This window comes from Xyrauchen texanus, chromosome 11, assembly GCF_025860055.1.
Source record: "Xyrauchen texanus isolate HMW12.3.18 chromosome 11, RBS_HiC_50CHRs, whole genome shotgun sequence".
Lineage (NCBI taxonomy): Eukaryota > Metazoa > Chordata > Actinopteri > Cypriniformes > Catostomidae > Xyrauchen > Xyrauchen texanus.
The window spans coordinates 18,669,387-18,695,150 of record NC_068286.1 but is presented as its reverse complement, the minus strand read 5'-3'; the positions used below and the strand labels follow the sequence as shown (position 1 = coordinate 18,695,150).

At 37.6% G+C, this 25,764-nt stretch overlaps 1 protein-coding gene across 2 annotated transcripts in view; it reads left to right on the top strand.

Annotated features, from left to right (window-relative positions):
• Window positions 1-24,911, top strand: part of LOC127651187 (N-acetylgalactosaminyltransferase 7-like) — a 47,100-nt gene extending 22,189 nt beyond the window's left edge. The window contains exons 3-12 of one of the 2 annotated variants that reach the window (XM_052136899.1): window positions 446-612; window positions 17,846-17,976; window positions 18,063-18,142; window positions 19,587-19,769; window positions 21,054-21,171; window positions 22,909-23,031; window positions 23,166-23,384; window positions 23,470-23,568; window positions 23,644-23,772; window positions 23,980-24,911. In XM_052136899.1, the coding sequence (XP_051992859.1) occupies window positions 446-612; window positions 17,846-17,976; window positions 18,063-18,142; window positions 19,587-19,769; window positions 21,054-21,171; window positions 22,909-23,031; window positions 23,166-23,384; window positions 23,470-23,568; window positions 23,644-23,772; window positions 23,980-24,117 (1,387 nt within the window). In that variant the 3' untranslated portion in view covers window positions 24,118-24,911. Of the gene's footprint in view, window positions 1-445; window positions 613-17,845; window positions 17,977-18,062; window positions 18,143-19,586; window positions 19,770-19,957; window positions 20,141-21,053; window positions 21,172-22,908; window positions 23,032-23,165; window positions 23,385-23,469; window positions 23,569-23,643; window positions 23,773-23,979 lie in introns of both variants that reach the window. The other variant, XM_052136898.1, reaches the window with a different exon arrangement.
• The last annotated feature ends 853 nt before the right edge of the window (window positions 24,912-25,764 follow it).

Here is a 25,764-nt window from a genome sequence, read left to right as displayed (position 1 = left end):
GGTGCCTGTTTCACTTTCACATCTGAAAGTTAAAGTGGAGATTTAGGGTAAAAAGAATTTAAATTTTTATTTGTTTCTCACCCGCACCTATTATAATGACTTGGATTTAACCACTGTAGTCTTTTGTCCTTTTATATGATTTTTATTTTATTTTTATTTTTTTGAGCTACAAAGATCTGACAATCATTCACTTGCATTGTATGGACCTACAGAGCTGAGATAATTTTCTTAAAATCTTAATTTGTGTTCTACAGAAGAAAGTCAAAAACCTCTGGGATGGCATGGGGGTGAATAAATGATAAGAGTTTTCATTTATTGGTGAATAATACCTATAAGCTGTGTGTGTGTGTTTGTAAGTGAGTGTGCGCACCCTGACCACACTCTTGTATGCCACATCACAATTCACTTCCAGTAAAGAGTGCATTTTCCTGCATGTTTTCCTCAGGTGTAAATACTGGCATTATGATGACAACCTCCTCACCTCCAGTGTGATCATTGTTTTCCATAATGAGGGCTGGTCCACCCTGATGAGAACAGTGCACAGTGTCATCAAACGAACTCCCAGGCGATACCTGGCTGAGATTGTCATGATTGATGACTTTAGCAACAAAGGTAAAACCGACCATGTTTTAATTTATTAATTAAATAGCATGCGTGTACTCTTTACTTCTTTTTTTTTTTTTTACTGTTTTCTCAACCTATTGGTTGACCATGGTAGCAGATTAAAAGTAAAAAGAAAACAATAAAATAAGTTCAGCTCTACTTTGCTAGCTTTCTGACCCATGATAATCAAATTCCCACCCTCAGTGTAATTAATCAGGGGATCATCTTGATGTTTGGGTCTTCTTAACGTCATCTCATTGAAGGTAGAGCAAAATCAAAAAAGCATTCTCATAATATTATATATGCTATACATCTAAACCGATAGGATGAGGTCAATGTTTGTTTGTTTTATTTAAAGTCTGAGCATGTTTGGGACAACAACAGACAAATTTAAATGTTGAGGTTGTCTGATAAGACAATTAAAGCTGTATTTTGTACACCATACAAAAAATGTGTGGGGTACATGAGGAGGTATACATGTATTTACAACTATCACAATCACAGGAAACAGTGCAGAATGTGCTAGAATGCTGATTCTCATGCAAAACCGGCAGAGGACAAGATCAGTTTAACTTGTCAGAAAGCAAAAACCTGGATAAGCTTCACCTCATTCCTCAAAATATGACTTTAGCACCATTATTTATTTCTCATATATATAATTTCTTCATTTTTTTTATTGATTCCATATAACATATATAAAATAATAATAATAAATCACATTATATTATTTACAACCCTTCCTCCCGAACATTAACTATCCCACCCCACCACCCAACACAAACTGATACCCCAGGGGTCAAATAAAATTGACAAAGACACACAAACACACAATAAAACAGTAGAAAATATTTAGAAATACATTTTTAAAAAGTATATGTTCAAAAACAAAAAGGCTACAAAACACACATTTAAAACAACACATCTCCCTCCACTGCCCCTCCCTGAGAGCCCTCCAAAAAGGCCAAATAGCTGCCCCACCTCCTGATGAACATATCCATGTTGCCTAGCCTTCTATATGACAGCTCTTCCCAAGCTGCCACCCTGCCATCTCGTCCCACCACTTACGAAACGAGGGGGCTCCAGCTGACTTCCACCCTCAAAGGATAAACTGTCTGCCCACCATAACACTGGCCAGGATCCAATTCTTCATGTACTTATCTCCTACATCAATGACTGCCTCGTCACCCAAAATACAGAGCCTGGTGCAAAACAAGATCAGAGTACCCAATATGTCACCCATAAAATTCTGGATCCTCAACCAGAACTACTGTATCTTACCACACCCCCAAAAATCATGGGTGGTGTCTCCATCTTCTGAATGGCATCGCCAGCAGGTGGGCGTGTCCTTAAGATCAAGTCTATACAATTTAAAAGGGGTCCAATAAAATCTATGTAGAATCTTAAATTGCATAAGGTGCACCCTTGATGTTTTGTAGAATCCTAGCCCCCAGAGTATCTGCCACTCTAGGGGGGTGCGTGCCACTCCCAAAAACAGTGCAGAGTAGGTGACGCAGCTGTAAATACTTATAAAATTAAGATCTGGGAATCCCAAAATGTTGAACCAAATTTTCAAAAGGTCTCAATACTCTCAAATAGGTCACAGAGTGTTAACCCCATTACAATCCAATCTGACCAACAGAAAGGGGACTTATTAATACATAGTCTATGGTTGATATGATCAAGGCTACGTTTAAATAAATATCTGAATTAACAGTCCGGACACTTGTCCATATCGAGTGTAAATGCAAGATAACAGGGTGTGACTTCTTCTCCGATTAGTTTTATTCAAAGTTTTTGCAGTGGGTAGATAGGGGCAAGAACTTCCTTTTCAATTCAAAATCAGGGAGGGGCTCTCTCAGCTGGAAGCAACCAATGAGCGAAATGTCTGAGACCGAATGCATAATAATAAAAAAAAAATCTTGGGTAGGCCTAACCCACCTTTGTCACTCAGCTTATGCTACTTATTGAAATTTAACCTGGGATGCTTAACATCACTATGGACTTCGCTATCCTATCAAATTGCTTGAGATAAGAAAGGGGGACATCTATAGGGAGAGACTGTAACAGGTAGATGAATTTTGGAATAAAATTCATTTTAATAACATTAACCTTCCCAATCATCTATAAATGTAATGAAGCCCACCTGTTCACATAATTCGAAAACCTTTTTATTAAGGGATCAACTCTGACTAAATCAGACAAATTTGTTGTGAATAAAATTCCCAAATATTTAATGCCCTGTTTGGGCCACTGGAAGGTGCCCGACTGGAAGGCCATTACTGGACAGTGCGCTGTCAAAGCCAATGCTTCAGATTTAGACTAATTGAATTTGTATCCTGAGAACTTGGAAAAGGAATTAATAATTCTGTGGAGGCAAGGCATAGATCTAGTAGGGCCGGAGACGAATAATAAAATATAATCTGCATAAAGCAGAAGTTTATGCGCCACACCTCCCGCAATCACCCCTAGAAAATCATCCTCCTTTCTTATTGCGTCTGCTAATGGTTCAAGGGCAAGACAGAACAATAATAGGGAAAGAGGGCAACCCTGCTGGGTACCCCTATCCAGAGTAAAATAATCTGAAATTAGTCCATTTGTTAGTACCTCTGCTACAGGGTGTCTCTAACTTAATCCAACCAATAAAAGTACTCCCGAACCCATACATTTCCAAAATCTTAAAAAGATAATCCCATTCTACCATATCAAATGCCTTTTCGGCATCAAGTGTGATAGCAGCGACTGGAGATTGATCATTTGATACTGACCACATGATATTGATAAGTCACCTAATTCAAGTAGACCCCACCTGATCTATATGTTTAAGTGATGTCATAACTTTTCTTAATCTGTTAGCCAAAACTTTTAACAAAATGTTTACATCTAACTGGATCAGGGAAATTGGATGGTAACTTTTACACTCACTTGGATCTTTGTCCTTTTTAAGAATCGGACTGATCCGGGCCTGTGTCATTGTTGGCGGAAGCTTTCCATTCTTTAATGATTTCATATAAATTTCTAACAAAAGTGGAGCCAGTTCTGTAGCATAAGATTTGAAAAACGCAGCGGCAAAGCTTACTCTCCCTTGCCTGTAGGCAGGGCCTTAATTACCTCATCAAGCTCCTCCAAGGTTATTTCAGAATCAAGATATTTTTTTTTCTCAGTCATCAGTTTAGGAAGTACTAATGGTTCCACAAAGTTTCTGATATCTTCATCAGTAGATGAAGATGTGGAAATATAGAGATCAAAATAGAATTTCACCATCAGCAGATTTCACTGAAGGAATGGTAGAAAAAACTCTCTCTTATTTATATATCTAGCCAAAAGTTATCCTCCTTTGTCCCCCGACTCAAATTATGACTGTCTTGCCCTGAATAACCAAAACTCCACTTTCCACAACAAAATAGTATTATATCTATATTTCAATCGGGTCAATTCTCTGAGGACATCAGATGACATACGACGCTTCATCTCTGCCTCTGCACTTTTAATATTTCCTTCCAACTCAACAAGTTCTCGAGCTTTGGATTTTTTGATGAATGAGGCATACTGTATGATCCGACCCCTTACGTGCCTCTCAAGCCACGCCCACAGAGGATACTGAGGACCAGTTGGTCTTCATATAAACATATATTTCAGTCTTTAACATTTGTTGGAAATCAGGATTTTGCAAAAGGGATACATCCCTACCAGATGGGTTCCAAAAATATGCAAGACCAAGATTTTTACACATCCTGTGAAGCGTCAATTCTGCTCTAGGAGGCTTACATATTTTTGCTTCACTATGATCAAGGACTGAATCCATCAACAGATTAAAGTCTCCTCCCAATATTATATCATGAGTGGTGCCAGCGGCTTGCAACATCCCTTCAAGATCTATAAAAAAGCCCAGATTATCAATGTTCGAAATCAACCATTTCAGCTAAAACAATAATTACTCTCCCTAATTTATCTTTAACTGTTTGAGACATTTGAATTGTAGATGTTTATTTACCAGTATAATGACTCCCTTGCTCTTACTTGTGCCAGCACTAAAGAAAACATGTCCACCCCATATCTTCCCAAATGTTTCAGCTTACTGCAGAGAAAAGTTTCTTGAAGAAACACTATATAATATTTCTTATGTTTAAGAAAAGTAATAACCTTCCTTCTTTTTATAGCGTGCCCCAACCCATTCACATTCCACATGGAGAGAGACAATCCACTCATAATAACATTTGACATTTTGTCTGAAAAGCGATTTAGGGAAAGGAGGAGGCGAGAACCAGCTTGACAATATAAATAATAGTTTCATGAAGAAATGAACAAAAAACACACAAACATATAAACACACAGAGCAGCTGCCTGTAATTCTCTCTCTGTCTTGAATTGTTGTCACCGTCCGCCTTTATCCCTCGCGCGCCCCCATCAGGCTGATTGGGGACCGGTGTGCATTGTTCCATCCCGGCCCTGCCCTCCTCCGCTCTACATTGTCATATTAGAAAAATGTATTGTGTGTCAGAAATGATAAAGACCACATTCCCCGTTAGTGAAACAATCAAGCTCTGTGAGCTCGCTCGATTTCCAGTTTATGGCCTGTTATGTCAAGCAGACTCGGGAAAAGCTCATCTAGGAATTTTACCATATCTCTTTCACCCCCTCCTCATGCTCAGGAATTCCAACAATTCGGACATTATTCCTGTGGCTCCGATTCTCAAGATCATCAAGCATTCCAAGAACGTGTTCCAAATCAACTTTGGTCGCTGGCGGAATAGCGCATAAATCTCACTCCAATGACTCCAGATAATCGATTCATTTCTCAACATCTGCCACTCTTGTAACCAACTCGGAGAATTGTATTTCCATCGCCGTAATACAGCTAGATTCTCCAAGTCAGCAAAAACCTTCATCAGCATCACCGACATATTGGAAAGTTGACACTGGATCTCCTCTCCCGCCGCACCATCCAAATCGAGTCCCCTGTAGGCCTGAACACGTTTGTGTCTTTTAATGTCTCCAGAGCCTGAGGATTTTGACTTCTTTGCCATGTTTACCTCAAAGAGCATATGTGTAACTGAGTGTATCGAATTTCACCAGATTATAACATGAGAATAATAAAAAATTTAGCAAAGTGCGCAGAGCTCGTCGCTCACACGTCTGCTTCTTGCATGGCATCAAATGCCCCCCTTAGCGCCTTTATGTTTGCTTTTTTAATACCCTTCAGTCCTCTAAAAACCTCTTTGATCATTTGATAAAGTTCCCAGTGCTACGTGTGATTTTCATGTGCTTGTTGTTTTGTGTTGTCACTGTCTTTTTAAGCAGATACTGGTTTTTCAGGTTTTGGGAAGTGATTAATGACTTATTAGAAATCAATTTCTAGTGACTCTGCACTGCATTTTTAAGTGAAAGAGTCTTCCAGTTGCTACAACCTGTAGGCAGTCTGACTGAAGATGAATGCTGAGCTCTTTTTCATTATTATGGGGCATGCAGGCTGTGTGGATTGGGGATCATTAATCGTTGAGAGATCTTTCGCAGGGGATTTATGAATGAATCCAGTGCTGCAGAATCAATAAAGGATATGTAGATTTTATGTATGTCATTGGATAAAATGTTTCAAGCTCTGGGTAGTTAAGGCCAGTTAGGCTTTGTTCACACCACATACAATTATGATTTGTGCTTTTTTCCCCCTCAAATCTGATCTTTAGGATTGTCTGCTCTGCACTGTTATTTATTTATTTATTTATTTCACTCAAATCAGATCGATTTGTTCAATATCTGGTATAACTGTTGCTAAACATATGGGACATATAAGCCCATATGGAAGACTTTTTCATTTTCTGATTTTGAGGGATAATCTGTGTCCTTTGCAATGTAATGCAACAAGGGTTCTTAAAGGAATGTTCCAGGTTCAAAACAAGCTAAGCTCAGTCGACAGCATTTGTGGCTTAATGTTGATTACCACAGCAATTTTGACCCTTCCCTCCTTTTCATTAAAAAACTAAAATCTTGGTTTTAGTTGGGGCACTTACAATGGAAATGAAAGTGACCAATTTTTGTAGGGTTTAAAAGAAGAAATTTGAAGTGTGTAATTTTTAAAAGCACTTACATTAATTCTTCTCTAAAAAAAACTTGGTCTGTTAAGTTGATTAAATCATAATTTTTACTGAGGTTTTAGGGTTTACGTCCTCATGGCAACAAAGCTGTAAAATTTGATTCAGTTTAACACAGAATAATAATAAGTGATTTTATCACACTAAGACCCATATTTTTTTACATCTTGTGGCTATAATTTTGAAACAGTGAGTATTTTAAAGTGTATGGATTGGTCCCTTTCACTTTCATTGTGCCTCAGATTTTTGCTTTTTTTTTTAAAGAAAAGGAGGGACGATCCGAAATAAGTTTTTGTAGTAATCAACTTTATGCCAAAAATGCTGTCGATTGAGCTGAACTTGTTTTGAACCCGGAGTATTGGTTTAAACCTTCTTGGTCCAGGGCAAGAAATAACAGATTTGACTGGTGACCCACACTTGCAAAACCGTGTAATGTGCTGCATTTACTATATCTGTTCATTTTTATGCTTTAATTACTAAAATTAATTACAGTCAATTATGTTTAATTACAAGCAACTAACTAGGGATGCACCGAAATGAAAATTCTGGGCCGAAACCGAAAATCCAGGATGCACTTGGCCGAAAACCGAAACCGAAATTTTTACCTATTTAAAAAAAAAAAAATGTTGTGTATAATTGTATTAATTTTATACTTTTTCATTAATTTCATGAATTTAATTAATCTGAATTGAAAAACTACAAACCAATAAAATAAATCACACTTTTATTGAAAGTAGCACACCAAAATTGGACAAAAAATATATTAAAACTATATTAAATATTATTCTTCTTTCAGTTCTGTAAAAATCTAATTTTACAGATTTTATTAACAATTATCCAAATAATGTAAAGTTTTAGAAAACTATTATATGCAAAACAAGAGTCAAGAAATGAACTTAGCTAACATCTTTCAAAAAGTTTAAATATGCAACAGTAATTTTAATTAAAACAACAGGCAGAACACAGAATGGCAGAGGGCCTCTATTCCACTGATCTATATATATATCTATTATTTATATATATATATATATATATATATATATATATATATATATATATATATATATATATATATATATATATATATATATATATATATATATATAGATCAGTGCTCTATTCTGTTTATGTAAACGTATGTGCAATTTAAGTGAAAATGATTGTGCAAAACAGCAGTAATTGAACTAAATCCAACCTCAGCTGTAAACGACAGATGTATCCTCAAGTGAAGAACAAGTGTAATGTAATTGCTATTCACATCAAATTGGACCGCTTTCTATTTAAGTACAAGTGACAGGTTTCTCTTCAAGAACAAAAGTTGCTAAACGTTCTGACAGTCTCTCCTGTCAGAAAGCTCATCAAGAACATGAGATGCTGCACTGAACAGTTTCTCACTCTGTGCTGCTTGGGCAGATAAATACCTGTGCGCAATCCGCGCAAGCAATGGAAAGCCGTCTTTAAATGCGACCATAGTCAAGGGGATTGTCGCTTCTGGCGTAGTTCAGCTATACGTCTCAAGTTGTGTTGTAGCTGTGCTAGTTGTGACATTTTCCAGTAGAACTCTCTTGCTGTATTCTGTATATATACAGTGAGGAAAATAAGTATTTGAACACCCTGCTATTTTGCAAGTTCTCCCACTTAGAAATCATGGAGGGGTCTGAAATTGTCATCGTAGGTGCATGTCCACTGTGAGAGACATAATCTAAAAAAAAATCCAGAAATCACAATGTATGATTTTTTAACTATTTATTTGTATGATACAGCTGCAAATAAGTATTTGAACACCTGAGAAAATCAATGTTAATATTTGGTACAGTAGCCTTTGTTTGCAATTACAGAGGTCAAACGTTTCCTGTAGTTTTTCACCAGGTTTGCACACACTGCAGGAGGGATTTTGGCACACTCCTCCACACAGATCTTCTCTAGATCAGTCAGGTTTCTGGGCTGTCGCTGAGAAACACGGAGTTTGAGCTCCCTCCAAAGATTCTCTATTGGGTTTAGGTCTGGAGACTGGCTAGGCCACGCCAGAACCTTGATATGCTTCTTACAGAGCCACTCCTTGGTTATCCTGGCTGTGTGCTTCGGTCATTGTCATGTTGGAAGACCAAGCCTCGACCCATCTTCAATGCTCTAACTGAGGGAAGGAGGTTGTTCCCCAAAATCTCGCAATACATGGCCCCGGTCATCCTCTCCTTAATACAGTGCAGTCAGCCCTCTCCCATGTGCAGAAAAACACCCCCAAAGCATGATGCTACCACCCCCATGCTTCACAGTAGGGATGGTGTTCTTGGGATGGTACTCATCATTCTTCTTCCTCCAAACACGGTTAGTGGAATTATGACCAAAAAGTTCTATTTTGGTCTCATCTGACCACATGACTTTCTCCCATGACTCCTCTGGATCATCCAAATGGTCATTGGCAAACTTAAGACGGGCTTTGACATGTGCTGGTTTAAGCAGGGGAACCTTCCGTGCCATGCATGATTTCAAACCATGACGTCTTAGTGTATTACCAACAGTAACCTTGGAAACGGTGGTCCCAGCTCTTTTCAGGTCATTGACCAGCTTCTCCCGTGTAGTTCTGGGCTGATTTCTCACCTTTCTTAGGATCATTGAGACCCCACGAGGTGAGATCTTGCATGGAGCCCCAGTCCGAGGGAGATTGACAGTCATGTTTAGCTCCTTCCATTTTCTAATGATTGCTCCAACAGTGGACCTTTTTTCACCAAGCTGCTTGGCAATTTCCCGTAGCCCTTTCCAGCCTTGTGGAGGTGTACAATTTTGTCTCTAGTGTCTTTGGACAGCTCTTTGGTCTTGGCCATGTTAGTAGTTGGATTCTTACTGATTGTATGGGGTGGACAGGTGTCTTTATGACCTCAAACAGGTGCATCTAATTTAGGATAATAAATGGAGTGGAGGTGGACATTTTAAAGGCAGACTAACAGGTCTTTGAGGGTCAGAATTCTAGCTGATAGACAGGTGTTCAAATACTTATTTGCAGCTGTATCATACAAATAAATAGTTAAAAAATCATACATTGTGATTTCTGGATTTTTCTTTTTAGATTATGTCTCTCACAGTGGACATGCACCTACGATGACAATTTCAGACCCCTCCATGATTTCCAAGTGGGAGAACTTGCAAAATAGCAGGGTGTTCAAATACTTATTTTCCTCACTGTATATCTTGAAAGTTCTGCTGAATAAACACTGCAGATCGCAAATTTGATGTCCTTATCAGAAACTTTGAAGAATTTCCACACCGCTGACATGATCGGCCTTTGTTTGGTAGCGCTGTGATAAGGGCTAGATCGATCCAGATTGAAATCTGAGCACTGAGGGGCGGGGCGAGGAGGTATATATTTTCGGCCTTTTTTCTCGGCCGAAATTTCGGTGCATCCCTAAAACTACATTTACATTTACATTTATGCATTTGGCAGACGCTTTTATCCAAAGCGACTTACAGAGCAGTTATTACAGGGACAATCCCCCTGGAGCAACCTGGAGTTAAGTGCCTTGCTCAAGGACACAATGATGGTGGCTGTGGGGATCGAACCGACAACCTTCTGCTTAACAGTTTAGTGCTTTAGCCCACTACGCCACCACCACTCAACTAACCCTGAACCAAACCCTTACCCTAAACCTTTAGTAAGTACAAGTTGTTAATTAGTAATAATAAGCAATTACTTATGTAATTACACTGTAACTAGGACACATTTAAATAAAGTCTAACCAAACATTATTACAAGTGAAGTATAAAGTAGCCAATATAAAATAACGTCTTTTCAAAAACAATTATGAATATTAAATATATCCCCAAAAATATTTTAAATGTTTAAAAAATACATTTAATAGCCAAAATCTCTCTCTCCTGCATGCATGCACACACTGCTTGGCCATGTTTGGAATAAATGCCATCTTATGTGGGCCAAATTATTTTAATTTATCTAATAATAATATGATGGAGACTGTTCCAGACTGCGAGACACACAGCAGGTTTTACAACCGTTATTCCTCATTCTGGAAAAGGACTGCGGGCTTCAGCCCATTGTAGTTCTGAGATGCTTGAATCGCATGCTCTCGACACGGCCATTAAAAATTTTAACTCAGAAACAGATCTTATCGCACATCCATCCTCAGCACTGGTTTGCGGCAATAGATCTGAAGGACCTGTACTACATGTAGCAGTTGCACTGTGTCATAGGCGGTTTTTGAGATTCACGTTCGAGGGAAATGCGTATCAATTTAAAGTCCTTTCAGTCTGTCTCTGTCTCCCCGCACATACACATATGTATAGATGTGGCTAGGGCTGGGTATCGTTCAAAAAATTGAGATACCGATATCTTGCCCGGTTCCTAAATGATACTTTTCCGATACCAATTTTATGAAATCTGTTTTAACTAGATTAAAAACATTACCAAAAAAAAAACTTTGGTTTTATTTTTTTAGTTTGTTTACTTTTTTTACAGACTCAAAGACTCCTCTCCTGAGCCTTCTGGTCCTCCTCATGCCAGGGTCGGCAGGGGCAGAGGGTATAACATTAATGTGAAGACTGTTAATTCAGCCAAACCTAAGGATAAGTATGGTTTAACAAAATAACTACTTTAATGTGAGTTAAACTTGATCAGTTACTGTCAATCTTAAAGCATTTTTAGCATCGATTTAGCTAGCTATCTTTAGCCATACATCCAAACAATATCTAATGTAATGTAGGTCCCAGTTTATAGGACTATATCACCACGCACAGAAACATTAATTTAACATGTACACAAGCATTACCACTACAAGTTAGCCGATTCTGTTTGTTGGTTTGTTTGCAAAATGTTAACCTTACCTGTCGGAGTCCCAGTCATGGCGCCGCTGCATTCATCAGTAGTTTTGGAGGAGGACTCGTGTGGTGGGCATGTTCAAGGAAGCTCTGTGGCAGGAGGATGCTGAGAGGATGACTGCACCGGCTCGGTCTTCTTGCAGTCAAAGACGGAGCAACTTTCTGCTCTTAAGTTTATTCGTGCACTGTCAAGTGCTTCATCAGATTTGTCATGCTGCCGGTTTTGGCAGCAATTATCTTTTCGCAAATATTGCATCACGTGCTGTTGGCATCGAGCCTGGTGAAATGTAGCCACATTTCACGTGTGAGCTGCATCTCTGGGTGTAACTGGCGTAAACTAGTGTTTTTCATTGATGCCTAAACACAGCCAATCACCGGCACTTTTAGATTTGGCACATCTAGCATGTTATATGTTTATCACTGATGTTGACTAGATTAATCCCTTAGGTATTGAAATTTGGTAATGAACGACAAGATATTTTTTTGATACTCGAGGCAATTCGGTTAGTGCCTAAAATGTATCGAGCTCAATACCCAGCCCTAGATGCGGTGCTCACCTCTTTGAAAATGAATGGTGTGCGTGTTTGAATTACCTTGACGATTGTTATCACTAGCCAATCGGAGGGACTACTGAGCAAACACAGAGTCTTGCTGCTTTGCCTTCTGAAAAATCTGGGTCTGAATGTCAGCTGGGCAAAAAGCCAGTAAATCTCCTTTTTAGACTCATGCAAAAAGGCATGCACCTCACGAAAGAGTGAGTACAGACCATTACTCGGTGTCTGTCTCAGTTCAAACTGGGAAAACATTACTGAAGTCATTTCAGAGAATACTGGGTTTTATTGTGGCTGTATGGTCACATGATAAGGTGTGTTGGTCCAGGGGTAGTGTGTTAGAATCTTTTATAGCATCTTTTACTTTTCAAAGGTTCTGTGCATGACAATGTTGTATGTTTGACTACCCATGACACTGCCAAAAGATGATCTTTCAGAACAGTGCAATATTTTTGGTGGAGAGCAAGCACAAAGGCCAAATTGAACATTGGGAAAGAATAAACTGTATTCTGAGAAAGTTCTTCAGAAACATATTGACATATTTTTACAACTATGTTGTAAAATTGTTTGACAATTTTAAAAAGCCTGTAAACTTTAGAAAATGTAGTTCACATTTTTCTTCTCAGTAACCATTCTCAGAAAATTTAGGAGAGTATACTGCAATTACTATCTGTTATACCTTCTACACACTACAGGACTTTAAAAGACGTTGAATAGTGGGACCGTTCATATTACACAACTGTCTGTCTTGTCATGGAAGTTGTAGCGTTTTCAAATTACACTATGAATCGGCGACAGGTGTGAACACATTTCACTATTGACGAATCCACGACAACTCTGCCTGGACTCCAATTACGTTTCACAACAGTACACACGAGAAGTGATATGAAAACAAATACATGATCATATGTTATGCATTTCAGAATATGATGTGTATTTTTTTAATCACCTAAATATGAAATACAATATGAAAAAGTACCTCCTACTGAAAAATCGACCTATTTGCTTACCTGACTGTCCAATAGAATTGGCAATTTCTCTCCAACTCCTCTCTTTCCCCACCCGGTTGTGGTACAGTTCAGATGAAACATCAAATATGCGCTGTGCTCCTGCCAATGTTCCACAAATTTTTCCTCCATTTCTTCAGTCCAATGAGACTTTCTTTATACCGCAGCAATGCTAGTTGATGTCCTTACATCAGGACTCCTCCCACTGAAACTGCCCGTGACCCATTTCTTGCTCTCTCATTGGCTGTAGATTTCAGTCAAAACATATTTCACATTGCTCGATTTGGAATCACAGACAGGTCCAGATATTTAACATCCTAGATATTTTGCTGACATCGGCGATGCCTCTGCGTTTCTCTCAAATCACGTCTTTGATAGTGCATACTTTGATATCGTCGCTCACGGGAGTAAGCTCCGATTTGCATACGATTTCAGGCTTTTGTTGACGATCTCCACAAAACTGTCGGCGATCGAAAATCGGCCTTAAAATCATGAAGTGTAAACTCGGCATTAGATTCAGTTGCAATTTTGATTGATTTAAAACAATATAATAAATTATGTCTGTCTATGTGATTTACAAAATAGTTTTCAATAGACTTGTTAAAAATACATCATAATCTGCAGCAATGCTTCAAATTTGTCCTGATTGATCGGGATTTGAATCCGGATCGCTATGTTTACTGCCAATATGACTTACCACTGGACCAGTGTCCCATCTAAAATTACTATACACATTCACTTTGTCAGAGAAGTTACTCAACCTATTAGTTAATTAAGCCATTATTCATTATAAAGAATTGAAAGTATATTATTAACAAATATCACCATACGAGGCTTTAGTGTTACAAATAAATTAATTCAACATGCGGTTTACTGCTCTGACAAATGTAATTGCCCATTCCCATTCAAACCAATGTCCCAAGTTAACATGGGCAACCATGGTACACTGTGAAACGGTTAAAAAATTATGTGAAATTCATTAGAACAGACATTGATGAAAAAACTTGGTTTAATGATACCAAAAATGTTTTATAATGTGCAAAACATCTTTTCTTTGCTCCTTGACAATTGACATTAACCGAATCCACAGTTAACAGATCCCTAGTTGATCCATAACACCAGCAGCTTCTCAATCTCCACTGGTCAAAAGCATCTCAGTAAAAACGTGAGTTACAAGATGTGGTGTAATTCAAACATCTTCATTACATATCCAGATTTAACAGCATTAACAATAGTAGCACCTATAGAGTCCAGAAACGTGCACTCTCTTCGCTTTCCTTTCAACTCATGCCCTCATGAAAGATTGTGTGTTAACTTCATTAAAGTTCAAGCAGCAAAAAGTGAAATATGAACTATTAATGCAATAATTCAACTAAATGAAAAGTCAGGGAAGGAATTTATAAATATAATAATTCTTTATACAATATTAAGATGCCATAATATTATGTATTAAATATAATGCAAAATTAAATAAGGAATAATAATAATTATATGAATTAATGACAATGAATCAATAACCAAAAAAAATCACATTAAAGAGCACCTATTATGTTTTTCAAATATTACCTTTCATGTAGTGTGTTATATAGCTGTTTGTGGATGTAAAAAAGTCTGCAAAGTTTCAAAAATCAAAGTGCATGACAAGTGGAGTTATTGACTCCCAACATCTGAAACGAGTCGTTAGTAATTCCAGACTTACTTCCTGTACTAACCTACGTAATTTGGTAACAAAAAACCCACCTCTGGTCTTCATTAGCTGCTCGCGAACAGCTTTGATCTGCCCTCAAACACTACACTAAGCAGTAAACCAATCACAACAGGCTGGGTCATCTGACCAATCAGAGCAGAGTAGGCTCTATGAAAGGAGTTTAGAATGAATGCTTTAGAACGGACCATTGAACGAGTCATTTTTGCTCTGGGAAAAAAAATTAGTGCTGCGAATTAAATTATGAGCATGTGTTTTTTGACCTTGGATGCATGTAAACAAAATTAGGCACATTTAAGAACCATAATAGGTTTACTTTAACTTTAATTGCGCTTGTGGGCTATCAGTTTGTCTTCAGTTTGACAATAAGCTTCATTTTTATTTTATAGGGTTATCTAGCTTAATATACAGAATATTTTATTAGCCTATACTTGTTTTTAAGTCTTATTTTAAATAAAGATTTTTGTCAGCAAAAGCTAGGCAAAGTGATATTACTGGGAAGAGGAACATTCAGTTAACAGTGACTGTGCAGAAAGCTTACATATAGCCATTTATGACAGAGATCCTGATAAAAGGTGAAATGATCAGAATTATGGCAAGCCGTTTTAACTTTTATTCATTTCCAGGACATGAGTCCTTGATATCAACAATTCAATTATCACTAGTTAAAATGATAGTTATTGATACCAGGAATTCGATATCTACTAGTAACAATGGCAATTTTTTATATCAGAAATTACATTTCCACTAGTAACAATGCTAATTCTTGATATCAACATTTACATTTTCACTAGTTAAAATGCTCATTCTAGATATCAAGAATTGAATTTCAACTAGTAAAAACTATAATTCTTGATATCTGTAATTGTATTTTCACTAGTGAAATGTCACCATAGGCTGCCATTCAAAATTAATTGTTGATATCAAGAATTGATTTCTTACTAGTTATAATTCCGAAAACACATATCAGCTTTGTATTTCTTACTAGTAGAAATATCATTTTTGATATCAATAATTACATTGTTACTAGTAAAAATGTGAATTATTGATATCAAGAATTACGTGGTTACTAGTAAAAATGTCTATTCTAGATATCAACAATTGAATTGCTACTAGTAAAAAATTTTATTTTTGATATCTGAAAATGTATTTATGATATCAATATAATTTCAGATATCTAAAATGGCTTTCTTACTAGTAACAATATCTATGTCATATGTCACTAGTGAAAATGGAATTATTGATATAAAAAATGAGCAGTGTTACTAGTAGCAATTAAAATGTTGATATCAAGTATAGACATTTCAACTAATGACAATTGAATTCTTGATATCAAAAATAAAGTTTTTTTCTAGTACGAATTGTATTTCTGATATGTGAAATTGGAATTTCAACAATTAAGAAATCAATTCTTGATATCAACAATTGATTTTGAAAACAGTTTAGCTTTCAAAAGGCTGCCATTTACTAGTTGAAATACAATTCTTGATATCTAGAATGAGCATTTTAACTAGTAAAAATGTAATTGTTGATATCAAGAATTAGCATTGTTACTAGTGGAAATGTAATTTCTGATATCAAAAATTGCCATTGTTACCAGTAGATATCGAATTCCTGATATCAATAACTATAATTTTAACTAGTGAAAATTGAACTGTTGATATCAAGAATTCATATCCTGGATATGAATAAAAGTAAAAACGGCTTGCCATACAGAATCTGTATCGACCAATCAGGTGACAAGAAGATCGGTGATCGGTATCTGCTGTAAAAATCCTGATCGGAGCATCCCTAATATCTTTATAGTCCTTCAGACTCGAGTTATACAATTGCACATGTCTCCTGACCTTTGTCTCCTTTTGTAAACCAGTGATTACATCATCTTCTAGTGCTTCTTAGTGACAACAATGGCTCAAATGTGAGTGTTGCCACCTTGTGGACGCTCTAATTCGTGCAAATAATTCCAGGGGCATGCACGTACAAAGACGGCGGTTTTAAAAATCGAGCTGCACTTGTTCAGTGGGTCGTGTCTTTGGTCAGCTTCTCACACATGCACAGTCTATTATGTATAGTCTAAGTATGTGTAACTCCATTCATCAGCTAACTATGTTTATCAAAAGTACAACATGTGCCACAGTGATGTACTTGAGGAATCAAGAATGGGCAGCAAGCTTTCCTCATTGCTGCGAGTTCCGCAGCTCATGCGCTTTTCCAGTCGAATCCCATAGAAAAATGCAAACAAATGTGTCCCCACTCAAGATATAGGTCCACTGAGGGGTGGATGCAATCTTTGATAATTAAAATATAAAGTTGCATATCGGTGGATTAGAACCCTAAGCTTCTTATGCACTGGGCGAATTAGTTACCACTAGACCACCCAGTCAGGCTCCTACTTCTGGCACTGATTGATGTACTTCTCCATTGACATACAATATCGCATGATCAACAGTAGCACACATATATGAAGTTAGCAAATTACTAATGTGAAATATTATTTTAGAGCTTGAACTGATCATCAAGAACGAATATTTATCAAAACCGACAGTTTAAAACAATATTTTACTAGTGCTCATCATTGCTCTGCAACTTCAAACGCTGTGTATAATCTGTAGAATTATAGAATCTCGCGAGATTGATGAAAGAGTAATCCCTTCTAGAGATGACCCATTCAGTGCTCGAGCACTCTGCTGATGACTAGATTTGCGTCACATATTCTGTACACAGACGCTCAGATGAAGTATACTCTTCAGGACAGCTGACGTACTCTCATCCAGAGATGCCTCTTTATTGGAGGAGGAATGGGCATAAGGCTAATATTGGTAAGCCAGGCAGGATTTTACATTACTGACTTTGGTGGCTTGCTCTGCTTCTTCAAAACATGACAACTCTGCACATGCAGAAATTTTGTTCAGAATACAAATATTTGTAAATGATTTCAAAGTTCAGAGTACACATAAACAATACTGCAGTCGGATAGTATTCATTCGGATTGACTAAAATGACTACATTTAAATATACTTTGTGTGAACAAAGCCTAAGGTTATTTTGTATGTGTTCTTTGTTTAGTTCATCTTAAAGAGAGGTTGGAAGAGTACATAAAACAATGGAATGGACTTGTCAAACTTTTCCGCAATGAGAAGAGAGAGGGTCTGATTCAGGCCAGGAGCATAGGAGCCCGCAAAGCCACTCTGGGACAGGTTTGGACCCCATAGTCTACACACTGTTTAAAGGTTCTATATGAATGTATGTCTTGGTTTGTCTCACACAGTGGTTCTGTCCTCAGGTGCTAATCTACCTGGATGCTCATTGTGAAGTTGGGTTGAACTGGTACGCCCCACTGGTGGCCCCCATTTCTAAGGACAGGTATGCCTTGTTGATCTGATTTTATGCCCACTGAAACTTGGAGTAAAGTTTTATTTTGGTATACTCCGGTATATACATGGATACAGGGTTCCCAAAGTCATGGGAAAACCTTGCAAAATCATGGAACTTTGAAATTGTTGTGATTGCCAGTCATGAAAATTTATTAAATGAAAATTATATCAGCATTTACTCACTGTCATGTCACTAGTATGAGCTTTTTTTTCTTCCATGTAATACAAAAGGAGATGCTAAAAACAAATTCACTTTAGTCATCATTCACTTTAATTTTACGGAAAAAAGTTGCAATGAAAGTGATCGGGTGACTGAGGCTAACATTCTGCCTAACATCACTTTTGTGTAAAAGAAAGACAGACATACAAGTTTGAAATAACATGAGGGAGAGTAAATAATGTCAGAATTTTCATTTTTGGTTGAACTTTAAGGCAAAATAAAAAACCTTTTAATGGAAATTTCTATATTGAATATATTTTTTTCTTTCTGTCCTACAATATTTTATTAGCTTGAAATTGCTCTTCATAGAGTGCACAATCAATATTATTTTTTATTTTTTTAATACTTAATGGAATAGTTCACCCAAGAATGACAATTCTCTCATGATTTACTCATCCTCATGCCATCTCAGATGTGTATGACATTCTTCTGAAAAACACAAATTAAGATATTTAGAAGAATATTTCAGCTCTGTAGGTCCTCATAATAAGTGAATGTGTGCCAACATATTTAAACTCCAAAATCCACATAAAGGGAGCATAAAAGTAATCCATATAACTCCAGTGGTTAAATTCATGTCTTCAGGTCTTGTAAGTGATATGATTGGTGAGAAAATATTGAAGTAATTTTTTGTCATAAATTGTCCTCCCTTCCCATTAGGGGGCAATATGCAAGAATTATGTGAATCACCAAAAACAGGAGGAGGAAAATGAGAAGAGGCGGCGAATGTATAGTAAAAAAGGACTTGAATATTGATCTCTTTCTCACCCACACTTATCAAATTGCTTCAGAATATATGGATTTAACCACCAGAGTCATCTGGAGTACTTTTATTTTGCCTTATGTGGATTTTGGAGCTTCAAACTTTTGGTACCCGTTCACTTTGTATGGACCTAAAAAGCTGAGAAATTCTTCTAAAAATCTTCGATTGTGTTCAGCAGAAGAAAATAAGTCACATATCTGGGATGGCATGAGAGTAAATAATGAGAGAATTCATTTTTGGGTGAACTATCCCTTCAATGGGTAATCAACTAGTTAATTCATCTATATATATATATATATATATATATATATATATATATATATATATATATTTTTTTTTTTTTATTGTTATTTTTTTTTTTGTACAGTATTATGCTACACAGGTAAAGTGAATTGTAATTGATCTTACCCTGAAGTATACTGTTAATATTATGTTGTGTTAATGTTGCAGAACGGTCTGCACAGTACCGTTGATAGATTACATAGACGGCAATGATTATACCATAGAGCCCCAGCAGGGCGGGGACGAGGACGGCCTGGCGCGAGGCGCCTGGGACTGGAGCCTCCTGTGGAAAAGGGTCCCTCTCAGCAGCAGGGAGAAAGCAAAGAGAAAGCATAAGACCGAGCCTTATCGGTAAACGCTGACTCCACCCTCCCTGAAGCATGATCATTAAACCCATTCTGTCTCTCTCCTGTTTTGTCTCAACCCCCTCCCCCTCCCGTGTGTGCGAGAATGTGGTGTTTTTGTATATATGTATGCTTGTGTTTGCTTGCATGGACCTCCCCCTTGCCCCCTCGTCCATCCTCTGTGGCTATGCTCAGAACGGTGTGCACAGTGCCTCTCATAGACTCCATTAACGGCAAGACCTTCTCCATCGAGCCCCAGGGAGGCGGGGATGAGGATGGCTTTGCCAGAGGAGCATGGGACTGGAGCATGCTGTGGAAACGCGTGCCTCTGGGTAGCAAGGAGAAGCAGAAGAGAATAACTAAAACTGAGCCCTATCGGTAATTTAGAGCATAATTGCAAGACAAAGGGCAAAGACTGGGCAATGATTGTCTCTCTTTCTTACAAAGATTAGTGGTGGTCTGCTTACCTTTGCTTCTTTATCAGATCAGCTCTTTAAATATACTTACTCTAAACTGCAAGAACTTTATACTAACTGCTATGAAGGGGTCATAAAACAATGAAGTGATTGTAATAAAATACTTCATTATCTATGACTCCACTATGGCTCTTCTGTTCCCTCAGCTACTTACGCACTACTAGAATTTAGAATCATACAATCCTTGTTCCTGCCTCTCTTTGCATGCAGTCATTTCAAATCTGTTGTCGTCTAATAAATAATCTCCATTGTCTTTGTGGTAATGACTTTGCATAACTACCTCACAAAGGCAAAATGCAGTAACTACAGCAAGACTGAAGGTAAAGAAATTACTAGGTTCAATTTCAGGCTAGGATAATTCAGGCTTAAACCTGAATTTTGTAGTTACTGTTATTTCAACACTGTTTTATCTGTATCTGAGCATAATTGCATCAAACCCAACTGTCGCAGGATGGATCTTAGCCTAAGAAACCAATTTCACTCACTATGTTTTGATAACGTGTAGTTAATGTGTTTTGTCTTTTGTAAAGTGTACTGCAGTTTTCAGGCAGTCATAAAACGGTAAAACCTGTATGCTGCTTAAATTGTAAAATGTCATTTTTGTTACACTATGCTGTACTGTTGTCTGTGCAGGACAATGTCCATTTTAAAGCATAGAATGTCTTAATATTGTGAAGATTGTAAGCTTTTCACTACCTTTTTATTATTAATATTATTTTGCCATCTCTTTGTGTCTTCATGCTCTAACATAGCGTGTGTACGTGTGTTTGATAAGTAAAAAGGGCACATTCCTGACAGGTACATTTGTGTTTCAGGTCTCCTGCCATGGCTGGTGGACTGTTTGCAATAGAGAGAGATTTCTTCTTTGAGCTGGGTCTCTATGATCCAGGCCTTCAGATCTGGGGAGGTGAAAACTTTGAGATATCTTACAAGGTAAAAGTTTAAGTCAAATTGGTAATAGTCTTTCAATTGTAAATATAGGTTGATGTTTTTTCATGAGAGCTTGCGTACAAGGAAATTTTGAGTTCACAAGTACCTTATTTTTCACCTAAATATGAAAATTCCGTCTTTAATCACCCTCAATCCACACCAGTATGAGCTTCTTTATTTTGTGGAGCACAATGTTCATTAGAAGGTTCATGTTTACTTTGCCATACAATATAAGTGGATGGTGACCAGCTTGCATAAAACCAAAATAGAGCTCAACAGTCTGGTTCCACAAGTGAAAATCACATTTATTTATCCCTTAGACCAGGGGTGCCCACACTTTTTTGTGTGATGATCTTCTTTTAAATGACCAACTCACTAAGATCTACCAACTAAAAAAACACAGTTTCATTTAAAATAAGAAAATGCTTGTTGGGACTACTGCATGTATCCCTAAATGGAATTAATCTTCTAATTAATAAAAAAAATATATAATAATGTTCAATGTTGATATCATTCAGTTTTAAAACTAAACCCAAAACACCTACAGCACAATAGATTACAATAGCCAGGGTATTTACCTTATTCTGATGATGAGTAAATGTTGACCAGGCGAGGTTTTGTTTATTCAGTTGCCATGACAACTAGGTTTGCGCATACGCGCCTTCCAAGGACTTCTGAGAACAGAGCGTGAAATTGCGATGCTACTGCCCGGATTAGGCAAAACTGTCTGATTCCATTCAGTTTTGCCTAATCCTAATAGTATCGCAATTTCGCGCTATGTTCTCAGAAGTCCTTGGAAGGCGCGTATGCGCAAACCTAGTTGTCATGGCAACTGAATAAACAAAACCTCACCTGGTCAATATTTACTCGTCAAGTGCAAGTCAGACAGAAACTAAAAGAAGGAAAGACATTATATTTATTTTTATTCAAATTTAAAGAAAGTACATTTAAATTTTGTGCGATCTACCAGCATTGCCTTTGCGATCGACTGGTAGATCGCGATCGACGTACTGGGCAGACCTGCCTTAGACAAATCGATTTTCAATGATAACTTATAAACCTTTAGAGGCAGACTTACTGCAAGCTATGAGGTTGTTCACCTGTGGTATATGCTTTCATTGAAACCATCCGTCCCCATTATTTCAACTTTGTTGTTTAAAAATCATCTTTGATAGTGGAATTAATGGTAAAAACAGCAGTACCCATGGTCCAGCATAGAAAGCTTCACCAGTCATTGAACCGCGGCCATGGAAGCACACAAAACGTCTATTGTACAAAGGAGACTAGAGTTGTTCCTGGCAGGCAGCAGACGCCCTAAGCCCACCCTAATCTGATCCATAAGAAGCCTGTAAGGCAGAGTAGCCTGCCAGGAACATCTTACAGCACCTTTTTCCCATCACACCACAAAACATGCCTCAGAGCGACCGCCCACTCCAATGCATTGATCCAGATCGATGAATTGTTACACCCCTGCAAATCAACTTTGAGAGCTTCTATGGAGGGGAAGATTTTCTTTATACTTTAGATTTTCAGTGTATATTGATTTAAATGTTTAGTCTTTTCCTCACGCTAAGCTATCATATGGCTTAAGAGAACTTTTTTAGCTTACCAGCCCCGGGTGACCAGTCCCTTTGTATGGAAAAGGGCATCATTTGTGGTTGAACTATTCATTTAAATAGTCTGTGCGTGCTTGTGTGCGCACACTTACTGAATCCCTGCCATGCTGTGTGTCCTTTGCAGATTTGGCAATGTGGTGGGCAGCTTCTGTTTGTGCCTTGTTCTCGGGTGGGGCACATCTACCGTCTGCAGGGCTGGCAGGGAAACCCACCTCCTGCTCATGTAGGCTCTTCCCCCACACTTAAGGTCAGCTCAAACCCTTTTAATCTATGATCACACTCTGTTGAATTTGAAAACTACGATTTTTCTCTGTAATCTGCAATGGTGATACACTTTAGATCCAGTCTCTAACCTGCCTTCTCCTTATTGGCTGTGTTTAGAACTATGTGCGGGTGGTAGAGGTATGGTGGGATGACTATAAGGACTATTTCTATGCCAGTCGGCCTGAGACTCTCACGCTGGCCTATGGGGACATCAGCATCTTGAAAAAGTTCAGAGAGGAGCATCGCTGCAAGAGCTTCAAGTGGTTCATGGAAGAGATCGCTTATGACATCCCCTTATACTACCCACTGCCTCCAAAGAATGTAGAATGGGGAGAGGTGATATATAAATTAAAATCCAACAAAAAGATTGCAGTGCAATCTATGGTGTTAATCATCGTTCTATTACATTCTCTTTCAATAGATACGTGGGTATGAGACCAGCTACTGCATAGACAGCATGGGCCACACCAATGGTGGCAATGTCGAGATTGGGCCTTGTCATAGAATGGGAGGCAATCAGGTAAAGGGATTTAACAGTTTTGCTTTGATAGTTTCCTTATTTCATGTCTTATGCCCATTTTTGTTGCCGCACCAGCTCTTTAGAATTAATGAAGCCAACCAGCTTATGCAGTATGACCAGTGCCTGACAAAAGGTGAAGATGGATCTGCTGTCATCATAACACACTGCAATTTGAATGAGCACACTGAGTGGAGGTATTTTAAGGTATGTGACAGCGGGTACTGAACAACTTTTGTAATGCAGCCTTGGTGTAATATATTGTATATCGCACCAATAATTTTACCACAAATCAGTCATTTTCATTTTGTCAGTGTTCCACAAAACCATCAGTCAGTCAATAATCATCAGTTTAATCGTCGCTTTATTTTTACCTTGCGTTTTCCATTCTTCAATTCCCCCGATTTCTTCCAGGATCTACATCGATTCACACACATTCCTACGGGGAAATGCTTGGATCGCTCTGATGTCTTGCACAAGGTTTATATCGCTGGCTGTGACAACGGCAAGAGCTCCCAGAAGTGGGAGATGAACAATATTGTGGCTGTTTGAGAACCAGGCTTTACTGTCTCAACTGTGCTTCAAGGAATAAAAACTGACTTGTCTACAGCAACAGGATTTACCAGTAGACATATGACTAATGGAGGAACATGCAGTTTTAGTCATCATCAGAATAACTCTGATCATTAACTTTTTTATTCTCCATTGAAGACAATGTTTACATCGGTTTATCCCCATTGCATGGGCTTTCTTTGGAATCTGTGGATTGGAGGGGTCTAATGTATCTAACAATGTTTTTTCTATTTCAAAGATGAACATGTGCAAAAATGAATGATCTAAAACCACTTGTTGCTGCTCCAGTATAAAGAACAGTTTGTCCGGAAACTACTAGAATGCATTTGTTTCTTTGGTTTTTTTTTTACACTGGACCTGCATTATGTTTGACAAGACATCCTGCCACTTGAAAAATGTTGGTTTTTGGCACAGTGGCATATTTTCTTACCATGTTATCTAGGTAAAGCATGGGAGTGGAGTCAAAATGAAAATTGTGACAAAGGAAAAAAAAGTGATATACATATATTTTTGTCTACTGCATAGATGTCTGCTTGGTTGGGAGGGAATGGATGTTGACTTGATTTTCACAAACAAGGATTGATTTGCTATAATTAATGGACATGTTACCAACCATGGCCAAAAAAAAATTATGTCTTAAAAGAATTGCATCGTGTATATTTTTTTGTTTTTGTACAATGTAAATATTTCAAAATTGAGATACTGTGGGCTTCCCAATGAAGGTGTAAATATCTAACTTATAACAGATGTTTTCTCAAATAAATGGAAAATTTTTACCATTTGTTGTATTTAGTTTTACTGGATTGTAAATATCAGCCTTTGGCAGGTTGAAGCACTTAATATTTACTGACATGCAGACCTTTTAAAAGAACATAGGGATTCTTTAAGTTTGCATTCTTGCTCCCACCCTCTGATGAAAAAAAAAAATTCTAAAGTTAAGCTTTTTATTTGCCATTTTTCCACCCTTCATTTGAACCTCCGCGCACCCACACAATTGAACAAAAAGAATAACAACCGGTACAGTAATGATGCAAGATCTTAAATGCAATGGGAGTTGATGCTAGGTGAGCAAAGGTCGGTTTTACAATTTATTGTAAGTGCACAGGGCATGACCTATATGCAGGACTACACTAAATGTCCTGCGTTTTCACAAGGCCTCATGATATTGGAAAAAAAGATAAGCCAGTTCAAAACAACTTAACGTCAATCATTAGTGCATTTAAGCCTAAATCTTGTCCCCGGTGAGGTTACTTGTGCATTTGTTATAGATTAGGTTCTCCACTCAAGTGGAAAGATTAAATTCTTCCTCATGCAAAAGCTCATCAACCCAATAATAAAATAGTACCTTGGTCCTCAACTTTCACACCATAGTTTGACGACCTCACACTTATTTTGTGGCCAACTCAGAACCTAGGTTCTTGGTACAAAAGTAAAAGTTTTAGGAGCATAGGTCTTGCACGCATAAGTTTATTACTTTTAGCATGTTAACGTACTTGCTAAGCCCTTAACTTGTCATTGAGAGTGAGGCAAGTTTTATACCATGTAAGCCAGTATAGCTTGTGCAAACTCAATTATTTAATCATGGTGTTCACATCTCAAACAAAGTGATATTTAATAACCATGCAG